The 20,973-nt window shown below is 40.0% G+C and overlaps 1 protein-coding gene across 14 annotated transcripts in view; it reads left to right on the top strand.

Moving 5' to 3' along the window:
* The window catches only part of PTK2 (protein tyrosine kinase 2), a 196,855-nt gene that overhangs the window by 76,400 nt on the left and 99,482 nt on the right, over positions 1 to 20,973 (top strand). For 11 of the 14 annotated variants that reach the window (XM_064154375.1, XM_064154374.1, XM_064154366.1 and 8 more), the window contains 2 exons: positions 6,173 to 6,399; positions 17,908 to 18,074. In XM_064154375.1, coding sequence (XP_064010445.1) covers positions 6,205 to 6,399; positions 17,908 to 18,074 — 362 coding nt within the window. In that variant the 5' untranslated portion in view covers positions 6,173 to 6,204. Of the gene's footprint in view, positions 1 to 36; positions 86 to 6,172; positions 6,400 to 17,907; positions 18,079 to 20,973 lie in introns of those variants that run through there. The other 3 variants (XM_064154368.1, XM_064154369.1, XM_064154378.1) reach the window with 2 other exon arrangements.

Below are 20,973 nucleotides of genomic sequence, written 5' to 3'. Positions count from 1 at the left end.
TTATGTTTGTCTCTGTTTGAAATCACAAACTTAAAGGGTACCTCAAAGCTTCATCCTGAAGTGTGTAACAAGATGTTAACATCAGGTAAATGCAAAAAACCCATGCTGCAGCAAACACACTGGGTGAGCTTCTTTCCTGTGACTTGTGTTTGTTTTGGGGGGGCTGCTTTGACCACTTAGCTTTTTCACTGTTCTGGTCTGTCTGGTGTTCTGGGAGTGGGACTATTAGCATACTCAGGCACTCCAGGCATTATCAGCATGGGGTCAGGCACTCTATGTTGTCTTAGAAGGAAATACATCTTTCAAGAGCTACTGAGAAATTTGGTGACGCTTCATGTCCAACAGCAAGAAATGAGACTAGATCTTATAATAAATACAAATATACATATATATATATATCAAGAGATGGTATACCAGAAGCCTATAATGCGCTGACTCTTGACACAGACTCCTGAAAATACAACCTTTGTCATGGGGAACATAGTTCAAGTTGTGCTTAATATCCTTACTTTCTGTGAGGTTGAGATAGTCAAGTTAATACTTGCAAGGAGAGTGATAGCAGGATTTAATACAAGCTGTGAAAATTGATTGAGCTTGAAATTCATGAGATGTTTACTGTCTCTTATGAGATGTATTGTGGATAATTCTAAGGAATTTACAGTGTGAAATAAATTCTTAATTTACTCTCAATCAATAAATCACAGAATTGCTGATGTTGGAAGGGACCTGTGGAGAGATGGTTTGGTGCACTGCTCCTTCTCAGAGCAGGGTCTGCCACAGCAGTTTGGTCAAGGATGTGTCCATTTATAATTTGATTATCTCCATGGATGCTCCTCTGTGAACAAAGTGTTCACTCACCTGTGCCTTATAAAAGTTTTTCATTTAAGTAGAAGTTTATGTTTGTCTGGTTTTGCCTGTTGATTCATGATATCACTGAACAGTGTGGCTGTATCTTGACCGGTACTTGTGTGCTGGTAAGATCCTTCTGAGTCTTCTCCAAGCTGAACCATCCCAGCTCTCTTAGTCTCTCATGTATGTCAGATGCTAAAATCTCTCTCTTTCATGATCCTTCATTGGTCTCTCTTCATTAGGTCACTCTCTCTCTCTCTCTCTCTCTTGTATTGGGGAGCCCAGCACTGGGCCCCTGATGCCCCTCACCAGTGTTAAAAAGGGAAGGATCACTTCCCTTGGGCTGCTGGCAATGCTCTGCCTAACACAGCCCAGGAGGTTGGTGGCCTTCTTTGCAAGGATGCATTACTGGCTCATGTTTGACTTGTCCACCACGACCTCCAGGTTATTCTCTGCAAAGCTACTTTCCAGTCAGTCTGGTAAAGCAGCATCATATATCAAGGATGCAGGTAGCCTAAAAATGCTTTTGTTTCTTTTAATAACTTAAGTAAATCAAAATATTTTTATAAGTCTTGCAGAATTATTGGCCCAGGATCAAAGAAAGAAGTGAATTCTGAATTCTGATGGCTTACTGTAGATTCTGACCTTTTTTAAAATAGATTTTATAGCTTCTTAGAGACTTTTGTGGATGGACTAAGATATTTTGCAGAACTGTCACCTGGATGGATCTTTAACTCGGAGATGTTGATGCCTTGAGGCCTGAAATGGGGGTCAAAATACGGAGATTGACTAACAGTATATAAAAATTTGTGGTATCTACGAAGGACAACTTGAAGTCACAGTCTGAATCATTCCAGTTTGGTTCTTTGTAACATTGACTTGTTAACACTACAGATGGCCTTTTGCCAGTGCTGATATGAGGAGTGGTTTTGTTCATCTCTTGTTAAATTATTTTTAATGCATTATCAAATTCCTAATGCTGAATACATGGACGTTGAAGCAGTATCCCCTGTAAGACTGCTTTTTCTATCCATTTATTAATACATTTCTAGTTAACTGATTTGATTTTTAGAGGATTTCTTAACCGTCTCTAGTCGAAATGTTTGAATTTCTGAGTATGTGGAGTTGGTAGTGAAATGTGACTTGGCTACTCAAAGTTGTGATACTTTATTTCTCATGTTAGCAGATATGTGCAATATGTAGTGACTTCTAGAAGGATTCAGTTAGTGATCTCATCGTTGTGTGGCTTTGGTTGTTTGGGTTTTTTTGTTTGTTTTTAATAAACTAACTGTTACTATACTTTCCTCATGTAATTGATGTCTGAGTAATGAAGGTGGCAGGTATTCAAAATGGAATTATGTAACTGCAGAAAGTAGCAGATAAAAGGTAAACACTGCCTTCTTGGAATTGATTTGAGAAGCTGTGAAATGCGGTGGTGTTGGTTTTGTTTAGGCATTCTTTCTTTGGTGTTTCTGAAAAGCTGTTCGTTTAATCTCATTTAACTGTGCACACTCTGGTAACAAGTGCTGCATCTTAACAGACTCACCAAATGTCACCAGACCAGGACTGGTTTACTTCACTCCTTCCACAGGCTTGGAATATGTCTTCACAGAGACTTGTTTCATGGAGAAATACAGGATAGTTTTTTCTTCAGTGGGAGCATTAGGAGTACAGTACTCCCTTACTTTTGGAAGTTGAAAGGAGTGTCTGGCACCCAAGTTTACATCCAAACAAGTTTGACCACACTTGATTTTTAGACCATTAGTTTAGGTGTAACCCAGCCCTCTTTTCAGCACAGTATCCAATAAATCACAGCAGAATTCGGTCTCTGTGCACAGTGTAGAATTGTTTCGTGCTTTGGTTTGCTCTGGTCCCACCCTGCTGCCACAGGCAGGGATATAAGTTAGTAAATCAGATTGCTCAGGCTGCACATGGAGTACTATCCAATGAGGGGACATCCATAGATTCAACCTGTTGTTCTGGTATCTCACCACCCTCATCATACAAACCTCCTGAATTGCATCTAATCTAAATTCCCCTTCTTTTAATTGACCATAGCTTGTTTCTACTCTGTCATAGCACACTGCTTGTCTGTTTAATCCCAAGAGGTGTAAAGCTGCTCTTCTAAACTGACATCTGCAGGATTACAAACCAGTCCCGTCTTGACTTCAGAAGAGCCCAAATAAACATCCTAGGTTCATAATCTTAGCTTTCTTTGCATTGTGAAACAATCAGGTCTTGTAAAACGGTTGTTTACCTTTGCATGAGCAGCTATGTTACACAAAGTTTCAGCCTAGGGCAAAGTCTTCCAGTCACATTACAAACTCCAGCCCAGGGGCTGGTTGTGATAGGAATGGTAATAGGTCCATCAGCAGAGAGATGGCATGTCTTTCTGTACCTTGAGCTAGCGAATGTATCGTTCTTCTGGTACCTCATAAAGTAAAGTGCTTTTAAAAGCAGTTGTGAGGAACACGATGATGATCAAATTCTAAAGGAAAACTACTTTTCTGATTTTGTGCAGGAGGTTGTTTTACCTTTAAGAACCTCTCTTCCATGGAACCTTGTGAAAAATTACAGTACCTTGTACCCAGTGTGGTCAGTGTTAGATTTCAAGTTTTATCAATATGATGAATATGAAAAAAAAGTTTTAGTGGTTTGCCTGTCTGTTGAAACTACACCATCTAAGAGCATGGCTGTATGTAGAAAACTTATGTTTCATCACTTCGATTTGCTGCTCCCAAGAGATGTAGATTGTCCATATTCAAAGTCTGTGGTCAGACACATACTAAATGCTCACTTCAGTATTTTCTTGTAGCTTCTCTTACTATTCTTTTTCTTCTGGATAAAGCCTGATGAATGTGTATATTGCATGACAGGAATACAGCAAGTCAATATTAAAGTAGTTCTCCTTTACCAAAAACCCAACACCATTTTCTACCAATTTTTCCTTTTGCTCGCATAAGTATGTAAACTTTAAATAAAACTTAACGGTTTTACTAGTGACTTGGAGATAGATTGTTCTGCATCATGTTCTGCCTACTTCAGAAGTTGTGCCCGTGTCTGAGCCTGAAAACTGCCATTCATTCTTCTTAGTTGCCCTGTTGAAAAGTTTTGTGAGGACAAATTTGTGCAGACAGAGCCCCCACCCTGCAAACCTTTTGAGTTTTACAAAAGCTATTTCAGCCTTGCGGGAGAGGAGCCCTGCAGTTGGGAGCCTGCATGGTCACTTGCTGTTAGTCTGCCACAGGGGAGATGTCTATACCTGCTTCAGCTTTTAAACCAGGCTTTATATGAAAACAGTTCAGAAGCTTCTTTGGTGAGGGATAAACAAGAGCAGTGTTGCTAAGGGATAACTGGCATTCTTGCATCTCTTGATACAGGGTGAATGTGAGGGAAAGTTTTAATGGGGCTGTAAGGTTGGCTTAATTAGTTTGTGTTGATGACTAGAGAACAATAATCCAGATACAAAAAGCTACCATGGTTTCTTCGGTTTGCAAACTGAGGCAACAGGAATATGAAGCTAAGCTAGCACTTTCTTAGATGGGGGCAATCTCTCAAGACTCAGGAACTGGAGGAGTGTATGAAGTGTCTCCTCGGTTTGCTTTTACCAACTTCCCTGCCTGCGGGCAGGACATTACAAGCTTTTTGTTTGACCCAGTACAGCCAATTTTCTTAAAATTCTTTCGCATGACAGTAATTCGATCCTTTATTCAAGAGGTAAAGACATGCTGTGCAGATGGGCTGTTTCTTTCCTCTTGTGCGTATGAATTAACCAAATTTAAGGTCGTCGTGTTAGACTTCAAGCCTTGTTTTAGCTTCTAGGAAATGTTATCTACAGTCTGAAGATTTCGAGCATTGATACTGCTGGTGCTGGATTCTTGTTAGTCGAGCTCATGGTATGGTTTGACATCACTGGTGAAGTGGTCTAATGGGTAGATGCTGCTGGAGGAGAGACTTGTCTCACCTTCTGCCCCTGCCCTACTGGCTTCATTTGCTTCTCTTCGTCTGTGCTTGTTTAATGTCTGCAGGAACTTAAAGGCAGCTGTGGTGTGAAACCACCAGCCCTGAAAACCAAATCACCTTTGTTTTTCCCTGGTAGTTTCCTGAACCAGTTCTTGTGGAGGTTAGCACAGCACCCTGGCGGATGGCAGGCTGGTGGCTGAAGCTTTGCCGAGGTTCAGTGAGGCGTTATGGGAGCTCCACTGGAGCTGTGGGGTTCTCTTCTGCCTTGCAGTAGAAGAAACTAAGGCAGGTGCGTTCAGTAGCAATACTGAAGCAGTTTTACTCTCCTCCAGCCCCTTTTTCAGGCCAGCTTTACTAGCAGAAAGGCATTCAGAGTACTATGCCAAAAAAGACCAAGTTTATTTTATTTTTAACATCACATTTCCAAAACTGCCTCCCCACTGGCAACTTGCTGTGAGGAGGAGGAGATAGAGAAAGCTTGGTGCACTTGTCCAAGGCCTGGAGCAAAGCCCTGCAGTTCTTTGCTCTTTCCAGCCAGCAGTCTGGAATGATGCTTGAAACTGTCAGGCGAAGGAGGAGGTATTGTTTGCTCTTTTTCTCTTGTGCTGCATTGATTCCTCAGACACCATCTGCTTGTGGCTGATCTGCAGCAGTAGCCAAGCAGCAGGTTATTTCTTTTGAGATGCAGACTCATACCGTGGTCCATGCCTCTTGCCATCAGACTTGCAAATAATTTGGAAACATGGCTAGCTGATGGTAAAATTTAGCCAGTTGTTAATTAACTGATGAGAGGAGATAGAGTGTTGTTCTTAATGGTTCTTCAGTGGATAATGAATTTAGCTGTGGTTGGTTTTTAAGCTGCGTTGGTTCCCATAAAAAGAGTGATGTAACAGTGTCTTAGCCTTAAACAAGAGAGCCTGGTTTTGGTGGGTGGCTTTTTAGTAGAGAGTCTCTAGTTTGGTGAGTGGGCTGTCAACGTTTCCTTATCTCTTTAGAGGCTTTTTGCAAGACTAGACTGGGCAGAATTCAGAGATGGGCACTGTTTGGTCTTGCAGGTATTAACAGGGGCCCAGGTCAAGTTACTGAGAAACTAAAGGAAGAGTTCTTGCTAAATACAAAAATATGCAGTTGTGGTGGTCAGATTCAGATCTCTTCCTTCAAGGGGCTTGCATTGTCTCTGGTATTCATCAAGTGAGTTTTGTGTTTGTGGCTATATGGCTATTTTAATGGGGGGAGTCCAAAAAAAAGGCAGCTAAATGTCCTTTAAAAATAAGTATGGATTTCCAGTAAATGCTTTGTATGAATTGGTGAAAGATTTGGGTATAATTGCAATTAATGTATTTTTGTTTCCTTTTCCTAGAATATGACAGATACCTAGCATCTAGCAAAACCATGGCAGCAGCTTACCTTGATCCAAACTTGAATCATACACCAAGTTCAAGTGCAAAGACACACCTCAGTAGTGGGATGGAGCGTTCCCCAGGGGCCATGGAACGAGTACTAAAGGTTTTTCACTACTTCGAAACCAGCAGTGAGCCAACAACATGGGCCAGCAACATTCGGCATGGTGATGCTACTGATGTCCGAGTAAGTCTGGTTTCAGAATTCCTGTGTCATCTTTGCTAGTGATAACTTTATGCTCAAGAAATCAGGGGTAGAATTCTGGAAACAAGCAAACAGAAGTTCTGCAATTGGGTTTAAAGAGTCTTTGCTTGTATGTTGTAACTTCAGAAGCAGATTCAAGAACAGTTATGAATGTAGATACTGCTACCGATGTACAGCAGTTGACTTCTACCACTTCATGTTCCACAAGCCCTGTGTGACACTTAATGGCAGGGATTGCCGGGGTTTGAGCAGAACTGAATAGTCTGAGAAGTGAAAAGAACAGGCAGGGTAAGACTAGGGTCACTCTGATAAGAGACATAGCTGCAGGGAAGCAGCCTTGGGTAGAAGTTTAGCTGTTATCTTGTAGCTGAGCTGTGCGAGGGGGCCTTGAAGTGGGGCAGGCTGGTCAGCTCTGGGAACAAGCGAAATCGTTGTGGCTAGCGAAGCCTATCAGAATTATGTACGTGTGTACCAAATCCACTATATATAAGTATCACCCTCAGCTTCAATGAACAGATTGACCTTCTATGTATCATATTGGTATAAGCTCGTGTCTTTCCGGTCTCTCGCACAGCCTTTGAGCAACCCAGCAAGGGATGGAGGTGACATCAGATGGCATTTCTAATGCTTGAAAAAATAAACTTTAAACTTTTGGTTTGTTTGTTTAAACGTGAGGTGTATGGAGTTATATATTTAGACACAAGGTGGGCATGACTTGTAGAAAAAAGTATTGTTTGGAAACTGAGGGAAGAGTCCTTTCTCGCCCTAGTAAGTGCGTTTGTTCTCCTCCCTCCTGGTATTCACCTGCTGCTTGCGTTTGTATAGTGTTGTCTTTCAGTTAGTCTATGCAGAAGCAAGAAAAGAAGGTTGGGATAATTTTAAGAATGACTGCTTATTCCGAAACATGCATTCTCACTGATCTCTGGGACCTTTCCTTACCATTTGCTACACTTTGTCTGTTCAGGTGTTGCAGTATTTAAACTGAAACAAAGCTCAAATGAACCTTTTTCCTATTATTGGTTTTGCCTTTTGTACAAGGGAAACCAAGGTTAAAAAAAAAAGAAAAAAAGACTGGAGAGTTCTGAGTATTTTTCTCTTCCTCTCATACTGTTTGTTCTAGCATGGCTATGTGTGAAAAGACCCAAGGGTGTTCTGACAGTGACCACAGATTGTATGAAATTCATTGGTGATCTCTGTTGTCAATTTAGAAAACTCGTATCTGTGTCTGGGGGTAACTTGGATAGATTAGAGGTGCAGTTACAGGAATTGTTATCATTAATAGAATTACAGAATCATAAAGGAGGATCGGTATTGAATCCATACAGTAGGTATTCTTGTTTTACATGGGTAAGGGTTTTCTGAGTACCACTTCAAACATCTTGCACTCTGGCTGAAGTATAGTGTTCTGATGTATTTAATGTGGTTCATTCATTTAATAGTTTGTCTTCCTTTGTACAAGGGATAAAAATCTGTGCCTCAGTGTGCTTTTAATCTTGCAAGCCTCTGCTGTGGACCAGCATCCGAAGTTCTTTATGTGGTATTTGAAGTCCAATTATCTTTTGAAAGAGCTATGCAGAACCTTGAAAAACAAAAGCAGAGATTACATCTCTGGATTCTCGAGCTCAGAAATACCTGTGGTTATGAGCTTTAAGGATCCAAAAATTACACTCCCTCTAAGAAATTCAGTGCCAAGACTGATTTGCAGAGTTGTATTGTCATTGTTTTAAGTGTAGATGTGACTTTTTTTTATGAAAGCACGGTGAAAAGAACAGGCAAGTAGCAGTTATTGAGACTTGCCATAACTTTTAGTTTTCTTATATGCACATTCAATTGGGGGTTTTTCCCCCTAAAAGTAATAGGATTTTTGTATTGTTCTCCTTTCTTGTAAAATAAGAATGTGATGAACTGAAGATATTTTTTTTTCCTTTGGAATAAATGTGAATCTTTTCTTTTGTTCAGCTGGGACAATGCCTGTTGAATGTGCAGGTACTGAGTGTTAAAGAAGTCCATCACTAATGTATTGCCATGTCCTGACATTTATCTTAGAAACAGTAAACCCTTGTTGGAGTAGAAGCCTACATTCCTTTGAAATGACTGCTGTTTGGCCAAGCTGAATAATTTAAGATTAAAATAGCCTTTAAGGGTTTTATGCCTTAATTTTTATCTCCTGCCCTTTTCCTTTCATGGAGGAGATCATCTGCAATAGAGCTTCTATTTCTTCTGAATTACAGTCTGAGGAGGAGTCTGGTGCTGGATTTGGCCTCTGGCTTGTTTTCAGGAAACTCTGTAAGAATATTCAGAGTTGACCATCTTTGGGACAGCTCTGCAATTAAAAGGAAAAGGGGGGGAAAAAAAGTTTTTCAGTACTACTCCCTGGTTAGCACAGCTTCTGGGATAATCGCCGAGGAACCTTTCCAGCATTCAGACTTGGGCTGAAATTTTCATAAGTCAACTAGAGATATTTCTGCTGGTAAAGCAGGAGTATGCTTTAGTAACAAAGGAAGGTAAAGATAGTTTGTTTTTTTTTTTCCCTGATCTGTGATGTCTAACATGTTCTGTTTCAAACAGGTCACATTTGCTTTTATCAGTTGAAAGTATGCATTTGACAGTCAAAGAAGTGGGTGAAGGCCTTTTCCCCTTTTAAAAGCAAGCAAACCAAAGACTTCCAAAGAGTAGAGTAGAAACCTGTTTTAGTTGTGTACTTGAAATGCAAATACTTGATCGTAAGGGGAAACTTTTTCAATAAACTCATTGTTAAACTCCAATGAACAGAAATTCGCTTTCTATAAGTCTCTTAAGTGGCAAAAGGTACAATTTCCTTGCTATTTGGCTGGAAGTATATTCTACCAAGACACCAGCTGTACATAGGATTGGCTTTGAGGAGAACCTCTGCCAGTAGACCACTGCTGAAAAGATTTAGTCCCTCAAAGAGCTGTGTCCTCTGAGGGACAAGTCTCTACTCTGCAAGAGACTCAAGGGCAGCTTTTCAAGTCTTGGGAATGCTTTCTTGGATTTCAAAGAACTAGCATACTCCTTTATCCTGTTTACTGTTGTATTATACTGAGGACATGCTTCATTTCCAAAAAAGGGGGGAGAAATTATGAATGATTGTGCAAATGTTGAATGTATAGATGGTCATGCATTTGTCGGAGAGGAAAGGCTGTTTATCTTCCCCATTTATCTTGGCATGACTTGGTTTGTAAGTGTTGTCTACGTGCGTATTCACAAAGAGGGATTTCCAGGCTTTGGAGGTGGAGAGGATGCAGGACATGCTCTGCCCTGTTCACAGCCTCAGGTGTGGCACACAAGTAGGTGGGTGTTGCTGAGATGGAATTTCTTTTGGTCTCAAGTGCACTTTATGTCCTGGTTTTGCAAACATTCCAACTGCATCTTGATCAGTGGTTACAAGTGAATCAGCTTTCTATTTTCAGAAGATCTGATTGATGTAGAGTTGTAACCATATTTATTGGGGAAATGAGTGTACTGTATTGAGCAGATTGAGGGGATAAAGGTGGGGTTGGAGTGTTTTAGAAAGGGACATTCACAATCTTAATATGAGCCCTTACAGGTGGCTTCAGGTGGAGTTCTGCTCCATAATATACATGCCCACCCCAGAGGTGCCCAGCTTACATCCATTGCAGTTCTTTTTAACCTTCTAACCCTTAAAGCTTGTGCTTGATTCTTGAATTCAATAGCTGAGAAGTGAAGATGGCATTAGTTACCTGGAAATACCTACAAAGCTCAAAACAGGTTACTGCTGGCCATGCATTGTACCTTGATATTCATGCTGGAGTTTTTTCCCAATTTTCTGAGACTGACTGAAACACAAACTTGATAGAGGTGGCCATTAATCTGTCAGCTTTGTCCTTGCATTTGGAGGCGGAGAGAACCATGAGTAGAAGTCTTTGACAAATGAAGATAAATTGTCCAGGGCTCTTTTCACCTGTTCATCAGTCAGATGTCTGTTTCTCCCTTTTCTATGCAGTACCTCCCTCAAATATTGCCTTCTGCAATTTTGATAGAATGAGAACTTTAAAACTTGGATAAAAATAGCACAACGTTCTTAGCTGAGGATAAGGATGTATCTTGCAGTAGCTGAAGTCAAGGAGCATGTCTTGTCAGTGTCCCACTCCTGCACCATGGGAAAAGACCAGATAAATTCATTAGCTTCCTTATCCCCTGCAGTTTCTTTTTTTGTAGGTAGGAGGCATGGATGCAGAGTTGGAAGATGGTGTAATCCAGTTAATTCCCTAATTCAAATTTCAGAGGAGGAGGACTGAAGCGTGTTCAGCCGAGATATCGCTAGAGCAGTTAATTTAACTACTTTACTGTGTTGTTATTTGTTGCTGCCTTTTTTTCACCCCTCCCATTCAATCCATCTCATGTTGCTGTACTTTAACCCAGTAATACAGCAGTTTCTCATTGGTGTTCCAGTTTATGGTAGAGGAATGGCAAGAGCTATAGTGCAAAGCTCTACAGTTCAGATCATAGATATCTTAGTTACACAAGTGATTCTTCTGTGAGCCATGCCAACTTCCTTCTCACTGTTTATTTTTTTATGCAGCCACCTTAGCTGTGCTGGCTTAGGCGTTGTGGCTGTTTGGCCAACTCAATCCAAGTTAAAATGAGTAGTTGTCCTAGTGTTGCTTTTAGTCCAGATCAGTTCCGCAATCTTGTTAGAGCTGCATCATTTTGCGCATTGACACTATTGGGGGAAGAAAGGAAAAGCCTTTTTAGGCTGGTACTGCAGTGCTACTGCACCAACAGAGAACAGGATATTAGAGCCTTGTTTACAAGCCTACTCCATCATTCACTGCAGCATTCTGGCTTTCCAAAGACTTCTCGGGAAGGATATTGCCTGCCTTATTTATTATACAGGAAACTTTTTTGCATCGAATGTGTTTCTCTCTTAAATTGGATTCTTATGAAAACGTAGTATAGGAATATCAGATTGATCACAGAAAGTTCTGTGGAAGGAGTCTGCAACTTGCAGGACTCAGAACCAAGCCAGGTGAATATTTTGGGGATTATGGAAGTCTGCTTGGAATTCTACAGCGATGGTTACATACCCTAATGTGACTTCCACGTGGATACAGTAATATGTGCTTTGAGGCAGTGGAACTTTGATGTATAGGAAACTCAAGTGCACTGATTTCTGACATCTACTAGATGCTTGTATAAATGTATAAAACCATTCCTGATTTAGTAAAAAACTAAGAAAATAGGTACAATTCATTGGTTTTTTTTCTCTTCCTTTTATTCATTGCATGCGCTACAGCAGGTGACAAGGTATAGTTACGTTGTTCTTATGTGCCTCTCTTCTGAGAACTTTGGGAAAGAAAAAAAGCTCCTCAAAACTGTGGACCTGAAACTACAAGTAGAAAAAAAAAAAGCACTATACAGTACTGTAATAATTAGGAAAAAAGTGTGACAAAAATACACTTGGACTGCAGAATACCTGCTTCACTCCTGCAAAATAGTCTTGATATCCTTGGATGAGACACACATACAAAATAACATTTTAATAACAATGTATAGTAGCCCTTGGATATTTTCCTGAAAACAGATAGATCTGCACATGACTTCAAGACATTGAATCCTAGAATACTTAAGGATGAAAGAGATGCATAAGGATCATCAAATCTGACTCCCTATTCCTCCGGAAACTAAACCATATGATTAAGAGCATAATCCAGATGCTCAGGTATGGTGCCATGACCACTTCTGTGAGGCACCTCTCACTAACTACCCTCTCATTGAAGAACCTTTTCCTAATGTTCAAACTGAACTTCCCATAGCATAGCTATCTTCTGTCTCATTGTGTCCTTTTGCTGGTCACTAGAGAGACGAGGTCAGCACCACCCCTTCAAGCCAAGAGCACATTTGACATTAGGTTAGCCATAGAGGGCCTGATCTGTGGAAGCTTATAAACTCTACCAGTGCAGCCGAGAACAGGAGACTGTGCTTTCTGTATGTTAAGCCTCTGGAAAACTAAACTTCTTGTCAACGTTTCAAATACCGTTAGGTTTATTTAGGAAGCTCAAGCAGTGTGCACTAAGACCGTAAGAGTGCTGATTCAGCCAAGGAGACAGGAAAACACAGCTGTACTGGCTCCTTGTCAGCACTGTCAGTGTGTGCTTTGGAGTTTCCCTGTGGAATTATATGTGGGTGTGGAGAGGTACTTGTGATGAAGTGTGAAAGATGCTGAGGCACTCATGTGGATGTGTTGCTTGATTTGATGTCCCTAGGCCTGTTGGCAAAATTGTTGGCATCAGAATAAAGTGTTTTCAGACTACAGTTTCCAGTACATACCTGTTACTGGGCTAAAATTGCAGAGATTTTCTTTAGCTGGAGTAGCTCCCCAGAGGAGTTTATCGTTGAGCTGTACAAATGTGTTTGCTAGATCAGTACAGGAGAGAAAGGAGCACATAATGAGAAAGAGGACTGTGAATTTTTCTGTGTGTCAGACATAGTGCCATCAGAGGGCAAACTTGCCTTTTGGCTTTGTGAGGACATGGAAATAAAAAGTAATTTGCATCAGAGCTTTGTAGCTTGCTTATGTCCTACTCTTCATTTAGCATCTTTGTATAAGTATCTCATCAAGAGTTACCATATTTGATATATAAATAGCATTTGATGTATTTGAAGTACTTCAAACATGAACACCATGTCCCAGTGTCAGAGGTGCTACTCAAAGGCTTTCTCTAGTGCAAGACACTCTTTCTCCTTTCTGCTAAATAGGGAAATTAGGTTGGTAGTCATACTGGGAGTAATTTATTCCAGTTTCAATTTATTCATAGTAGAACATCAGCTTTGTTAATTTACAACCAAGCAGTTTGTTTTCACTCGTTTGCAGAAGCATGAGATGACATTGACACAGCCTGGGAGAGCCTAGGATATTCTGTGCCTTTTGGTCTGTCTTGATTTTTCAACAACCTCCTAAATATACTGTACTGTAAAATCTATTTTTGGATACATTCTGCTAATTCAGGACAAAATTAATCTATTTTTCAAATTAGCTGTGTTGAATATCCGTGGGCTCTTTCAGAAAGTGAGGGAAAATGATTGCTATCCAGCTCTCTAGCTATTGAAAAGGTGTGTGTTTTTTTTTTTAAACCACCTCTGTGGGTTAAAAGGAGAGAAGTCAAGGTGACCTGCAACCTGTTGTTGATAGGAAATTCCTGTAAGGCAGCCATTCCCCTCATCTCAGCTGTACTAGCCTGTTTTATGTTTGGGGTGTAAATGTTAGCTCTGGAAACCCAATTAAGGTCAATGAGATTATGGTAAACAGCATTCAACTGGCAAATGATTATGTGAGCTCCTTAAAGTTACAGGGTGCTTATGGGAGTCACAACAGACAGGGGAAAACTTGTCACAGAAATTCATATTCGTGTAGGTAGCCTGCGTGCCCACAAAGTGGAAGCTCCTTGTGGAACAGGCTTCTGCTGGAGTCCAGTTTTCAGGTGGATATTTTTGGCTGTGATTAACTTGAGGTCATAAAATCATAATTGAGACTGAAATTTTGTTGTTCCTTGCCTGTTGCTTTCCTTGGTTTTTTACACTCAAGGATGCATCTGAGGAGCTTCCTGAGTTAGCATCTGGTTGTAGTAGAGTCTAGAGAGATTGCAGGTCTTTTTGGCTGCGCTTCTAGTTATAAGACTGTCATGTCTTATCTCAGGAGGATGTTTTAGTTGCTGTTATGCAGTGGTTAAGCAGTTCAATTGTTTGTCTGGAAACTTCTGATTAAGCATTCTGGTCACTACCATTAGGAACATCAGGCATTCTTCTGGCAAGGCTGCTGAAATTGTTACCATGACAGACAGAAGCTGTTGCACTTCCTGGAGTGATGGCAGTGGCTTGCTTTGACACTCCAAACATCTCCACTTGGTCTGTGGAGGCTGTCCAGAATCCAGGGAGACTCTACATGTTGTTTACTACCCACTCAGTTAAATACACTGACCTGATTATGGTTGCTGTGTCAGTGCAGGTCTTGAAGATAAATCTTGTCCTGGTTGAAAATAGCAGCCAGATAAAACAAAGCCTGTCCTGCTGCAGGGGACCCCACTCCAGTGTTTATATGCTGTGCTTCCACAGCAAGAGCTGGTGCTGCTGAATGAACCACTCTGGCATGGTGCTAGTTTATATTGATTGCAGCTGTAGCTCTAAATATTTTCAGTTTCAGCCTCTCTGGTTTATTAATAAAGAAAAAGTAAATAAGCAAATAGATGTTTTACTTGCGAGGCTTCCTCTGCAAGCTGGCCATTTTGAGTGTCTCAATCACAACATTTGGTAACTTCTGCCTTCCTTTGATTCTGGCTATGGTTTGTTAGCATCTGGATTGAGCTCCGTGGTAATCTAAACAAGAAAGAGAAGCCACTGGACATGTTTCTTTCACATGTGATATCGCCTCTGTCTTTGTTTTTCGAACGTGTTTTCAAACATCTGCACTTGACTTCCTTTGCACCAGAGCTGCTATCTCCTTAAATTTTGCTTTTGACAACTTGATTTTCTTGAGTTGTAACTCAAGAAAACGTACAGTATATACTAATTCTTGCCGATTATTTTCTTGGAGTGGTAGCAGCTACCTGTCCAAAAAGGATAGGTAGTTTACAAAATACATTTCCTTTCATAATAGTAATAGTTTTTATTGTTATTTATGACTTACTTTTGGGTCTGTGACAGGTTTGAATTTTTTTTTTTTAATGTAAGCTGCAAAGTGTAACATTTAGTAGGAATTAAGACAGTTGACTTCTGTAGTCTTTCTGAATTCTTACCCTGAAAATCAGAAGTTCTGAGATGTCTGGCTTGATTCTTTGAGTAAATAAGAATGGCTTCAGCTGAGCCTTGTGCATCAGGTTTTTTTGGTGGTTCATCATGATCTTGATCCTTTTTTTTTCTTTTCAAAGCCATTCCTTACCATAGTAGGTATAACTATTGTTTAAGAACATGTACCTCCATTTCCTTTTATCAACTGACAACATCAGAGACAGGGGAAAAGGTGAGCTTCCAAAATCAAACTCTGCATCTTCTATGCAGATAGAGATGGAAATGGGTGAATCTCTTCTGCTTGTATTCATATAGAAAAGCTGGCACTGTTCCCTTCAAAGGAGAGCATTCCTGCCAAAACTTTAAGCTTTAATGATTAAGGAGAGCTTGTCCCTTGGGTGAGGAAGAGGTTAAATGTGCTTCTGTGAATGGTGAGATTACTTGATGGTTGTGAGGTGTTTCCTGGGATACACACAGCTGTTCTCCTTGGCACTATTTCTTATGAAGACCCTTAAATATAGGCAAGAAACAGCCAACCAATTTTTGCGCACTGTAGTCGATTGAGATTTAAAACAATTCACTGACTTGGTAATAGGTCTTTGGAACTTGATGAGGGAGACGTGCAAGAAGTTAACCGCTTTAAAAGGAGACAGGAAGAGTAACTGGAACAGTTATACTGGAGGTTGCTGAATGGTAGAAACAATGCTTGGCTCAGGAAAGCCACTGGGATAGAAGTAGAGACTTGGAGCACACTTAAGGAAAGTGTCATATGTGCTTCTTTGGTGTCGCTGCTTTTGTTGGTATTGCCTCTGCCTGGCATCCATCTGTGGCCACTGTTGTTCTTCCTTTATTTTTTTTAATGAATGTAGCTACAAGGAAGTTACTTCTGCTGGCATCAGACATTTGTCCCAGCATCTTGGGCACCTTCTGACTGCCAGTACTTAGCTGTTGCTAGCTAGTCTGTGTAGTGCTGCCACCTGGTAATGCCACTTGAAAACTTAGTTTTGCCAATGTGTTTTGCAGTCTCCTTCCCACATGATACAATCCTCTGCAATCATCCTGAGTGTTTAGCTGTCTGCATCCATCTTCCTTCAAGTGTAGGGCTTGTCATTCACTTAGCAGTGGGCATCTGGCTTCTGGGCATGGAAGAGGACAAGAACATTGGGAGACACTATTGGTGCTGAAAAGAATGATGTTTCTGAGGATGCTCCTATTACTGCTGTTGAAGACAGAGTGCTGGACTTGATTGAAAATCTTCTGATTCAGATTTCATGAACATACTAAACACAGCCTGTTCTTTCTTGTGGACTTGAAAGAATATTTTGTGTTTCACTACATGTTTTGTTGCTTCTGGAAGATTATTTGAAGGTTGCCATTTGGGAAGATGTGTGAACTGATCTAACAATTTGCTGTCACCTCACCAAAAGCATGATTCCACTCCTACATCTGATCATCTTTGTCTTCCCCCTCTATTCAGATTTAGTGCTTCCTTAATTATCTTCTAACAATTAGGTTTTTGCTTGCTTAACTTGCAGAATTAGGATCTTAAAACTATTTATTTGGGTTATAAAATAATGAATTTTGGGAAACAATGTCAACCTGTGAACAAAACTCACCTGTCTCACTCCAGAAGCCCACCTCTGTCTGCTGTAGTATTTAGCATTGGTTATGTGAGATGCTCCATGAAATTCTGAGCAAGAATCAGCAGCTTGTGCAGCCATATGTGTAGGTGTGTGGATGTGTATGTATGCACACCAGCATTGTCAGTGGGAAATGACAGTATCTGAAGCAAAGGGCTAGGAATTCGTGAAAGTAGTATCTGGGAGCAGTGATTGTGCTCCTGCTGAGTGCTGAACTCTGTGCCAGCAGGGATCTGCTGCCCTGCTGAGCAACAAGCCTTACCCTTTTACCAGGTTGTGAGGGAGTAGCTCTGATCTCCTGCTGACTTCTAATCTGTATGAGAGCAGAACAGCCTGACACACTGCACTTGAGAGCTTGCTAATCCATGATCTACTAACACATTTGAATTTTAGTTACTGTGTTAGACCTTCCTAATGGCTAATGCAGGAGTGAGATAACAATCTGTTTAGATTTTGTTGAAGGTTCTTATCTTGGGCAAGAGATCTTCAAGACTCTGAAATTTACCTCAGGACAAAAGAATAGACATTTGATGGAGAATCTTCCCAAATAATTGTCTCTTGCTCGTTTTGTAAGATGTCTGTTCTCAGTCTTGGGAGAAAATGAGTTGAGGGAAGAGAGGAAAAGAAGCCTAGGGCCTGTGGCACAACCTAGCATATCCTGCATGTTAAGCCATTAAATAGGATGAAGGGCTAAGACAATTTTCTGACAGTAGATTAAGGGTGACTCTTAAAGGCACCATTTTTGAACAAATACTCCTCATTTTGATCCACAAATAAGTTTTTGTATTTTAGCATTTGTTACTCTGTTTTACATAGAGGAAGTAATGGCTTACTTCTGATAAGATGCATGAAAATATTTATGAATGTTTTGTAAAGTCAAGAAGAGGTGGTAAATGCAGAGACTGGAAACGGTTGTCTGAATAAGTAGCTTCATAAGAAGGTTTCTACATCTTTGATAAACATGGACTCTGTGACTTAGCATTTTGTATGGTATATGATTACGTTTTCTAGTCTTTCTGTAGAATTAAAAAGACATACGTGTTTCATTTACAGCTTGTAAGGAGTGTATTTTTCTCTGTTTTAGGGCATAATTCAGAAGATTGTGGACAGTTACAAGGTGAAAAATGTGGCCTGCTATGGGTTGCGTCTCAGTCATCTGCAGTCTGAGGAGGTCCACTGGCTACACCTGGACATGGGAGTGTCCAACGTGAGAGAGAAATTCGAACTAACCCACCCTCCAGAAGAATGGAAGTAAGAGTATAAATCTGTTCAGCATCAAAATTAAATAAAATCTTCTTGCCTTGTCTTAAGCTAATGCTCTATAACATATCTACTCTGCAACTAGATGATTCTTGAGGTCCCTTCCAGCCCTGACAATTCTGTGATTCTGTCATGTGCTTTAGTGAGGAAAGATTCTCCTGTGGTGGAACTGAGGCACGGGGAGGAGGCAAACAACCACAAAGCTTTTTACAAAGAGCTTTGACCAGTTTTTTCTTTGCTGTAAAGTTTTTTTTTTTAATAGTAAGATTTCCTGAAAACAGTTAAGTGTAATCTGAGATTTAGATGAGGCATAAAGCGGGATCAGAAATATTCTAGTTTTGTGCTAAAAATCTGCAGGACCTGTGATCTGCCTAGTGAATCAGCCCCACCTCAGGTTTTCTTGTCCTTAAGAGTTGTAGGGCAGGAACGCGTGCCTATATGTGCACCACTGCAAGGTTATAAGGATAGATCTTGTTATTTAATTAAAAACAAAAGGATACTGCCAAGTTATGCTTGTATCCATGTGTACACTTCAGTAGGAGGAATGTATTTTGAAAAGAATGAAATTCAGCGAATAGATCAGTTTATCTCTTCACAGTTGTAAGTCTATTTTTCGGTAGTGAATGGAAACTCAATATGATGAGTGACATCAGCCTTTCTTCTTACTAGGATCTTTGTAGTTAAACCAGGAGCAACAACACAACAGTAGCCATAGAAATTGTTTGTTGGGCTCTTTTTTTTCATAATTTAGGTACATTAGCAGATGTTTTCATTAAACCACTTAAAATAAGTGGTGTGACCTTAGCTCTATTGATGGTTGAATTTCCTGCAGCTTTTTAGCAGAGTAAGCTGATGGTTCATGCTCTGGAGAGGAAGAAGGAAAAGATTGTCCTCTTGCCTGGCAGAAAGACAATCGGAAACTAAAGTTTCTTTGCAAAAAGACATGGTAGTTCAGTAGGGAACATGGGGAGCCCAATTTTTGAATACCATTGAACTAGGCAAGACACTAAACTCACGAGAAAACACCAAAAAGTAGATGACTATAGCTGGTAGTTTCTTGTGGAGAGTTTATGCTTTATATTTTTTAATGGTTTCTGTTCATAACCACAATTGGTACAAAAATTGCTGCTTATTTTGAAGGTGGCACAGATTGTTGTAAATAGTCTGTACTTCATTTTTTGCAAAGGGAGCTATTTTACACTAGTGGATGTCAAAGGTACCAGTCTTCAGTTCATAAATTCTCTTTAGGGGCCTAGTTTTAACAAATGCAACAATTCAAATCAGTTAATATTTAAAACTTGGATTTTTGAAGAGTGGCACTTTGTCTTCTTTGCATGTTGCGTGTCACTGTGTTTGGGAGGGGCATCAATATTTCTCTCCAGAAGTTTTTCATTGATAATTCTGTGAAATCAGAGCTTAGGAAGTAGGGGATTCCTGTATCCTTTTCATGACAGTATTGCTGTGTATAAGATGTGAATAATTTATACTATGTAAGTTTGTTACATCGTGTTCAACCGTCAGTTCCCATTTTATTATGCAGTGCAACTCACGTTGTACACATTACAGAACAAAGTTAATTGGTTTTAAAAGCGAACTTGGATCATTGTTTTGAAGTTTGTGGAAAGGAGCTGCATAAAATACTCATGAAAGAGGTATGATAAGATGTAAATTATTCAATACCTTTTCAGAGTGTCATTTATGTTTTGCTGAATACATGCAGCCTGACATACCTTTTAAACTCATAGATATTTGCTGCACGCAATCTAACCACTGCTGTCATATTTATAATCTCTTAGAACAGAGTTTAATGTCATCTGACAGTACTTGTGAAAAAAACATTTAGAAAGGTAAAGAGGGTAAAATCTTGGAATGGTTCTTAAATTAAAAGCTTCCTGTAGTGTTAATGAACAAGTAACTGCCTCTAATGTGTGGTTATTTGGTTTATTTTTTAAACTAAATTAAAGTGCTGTCTATTTACAGCATTTAGAAGTTAGATCTCCAGCCTTTTTCTGGACTAAGCCAGATATTACACTGATGGACTCAAGTTACCGGGATAAAATCTGTCTACCATACACATGCAGCTTGTGTTTGATGCTGTACTGTTAGTAACCATGCAGAGGATGAGCTAGTGAAGGAGGGAAACAGGGATATCACTCTGCTTCAGATGACACAGCTATAGTCAGAGCTTAGGAAAAGTAAACAGTGGACTTCAGAGCAACAAGGTTACTAAAAGTTCTGTCACATTTTCTTTCCTCTTTGATGGTAAACAGTTCAGTTGCAGGAGCACAGACAATCTGGCTTTGCTGGACTGCCAATAACTTCAATTGTGTCACAAAAGATGAAAAGGAAATCATTGCTTACTGGAAGTCTCTTTTTCTCATTCTTACATTTGATTTTATGTAGTAATCGACCTTCTTCTTGCTATAGAAAGATTTGTACTTTGCATGAGATGGCAAAGATTTGAACTGTCTCATGGTGCATTTTATTTCAAATAAAATCAGTAAAGGCCAAATGCAGAATTTTATACCTATGGAGAAGGGAGACGGGCACTGAAGGTCTGCCCAGAAGCCTTTTATTTACTGTGCCGGCACCTTCACTGTGCTTTTACTTCCAGAGTGTTTATGCTAGTGAACTGTATCAAACTGAACAGCCAGTTTACACTTGATTTTGCTGTCTGACAATGAAGATAATTCCATCCAGCATCAGAAAATTCCAGACACATCTAAATCATGGTGCCAAAAATGAAGAGTTAGAATTATTGGGTGTGCTTGCTTATTTGTTTGTAGTACTTTGGTCAGACAGAAAATAGGTATTCTGTAGTCTGCTCTTCTATGTTATATCTTTTGAGTTACACAAGATTTAGCACTAGAGAGGTACAGCATAATTTGAG

Source organism: Pogoniulus pusillus, chromosome 14 (assembly GCF_015220805.1).
Source record: "Pogoniulus pusillus isolate bPogPus1 chromosome 14, bPogPus1.pri, whole genome shotgun sequence".
NCBI lineage: Eukaryota > Metazoa > Chordata > Aves > Piciformes > Lybiidae > Pogoniulus > Pogoniulus pusillus.
This window is presented reverse-complemented; position numbering and strand designations above follow the sequence as displayed.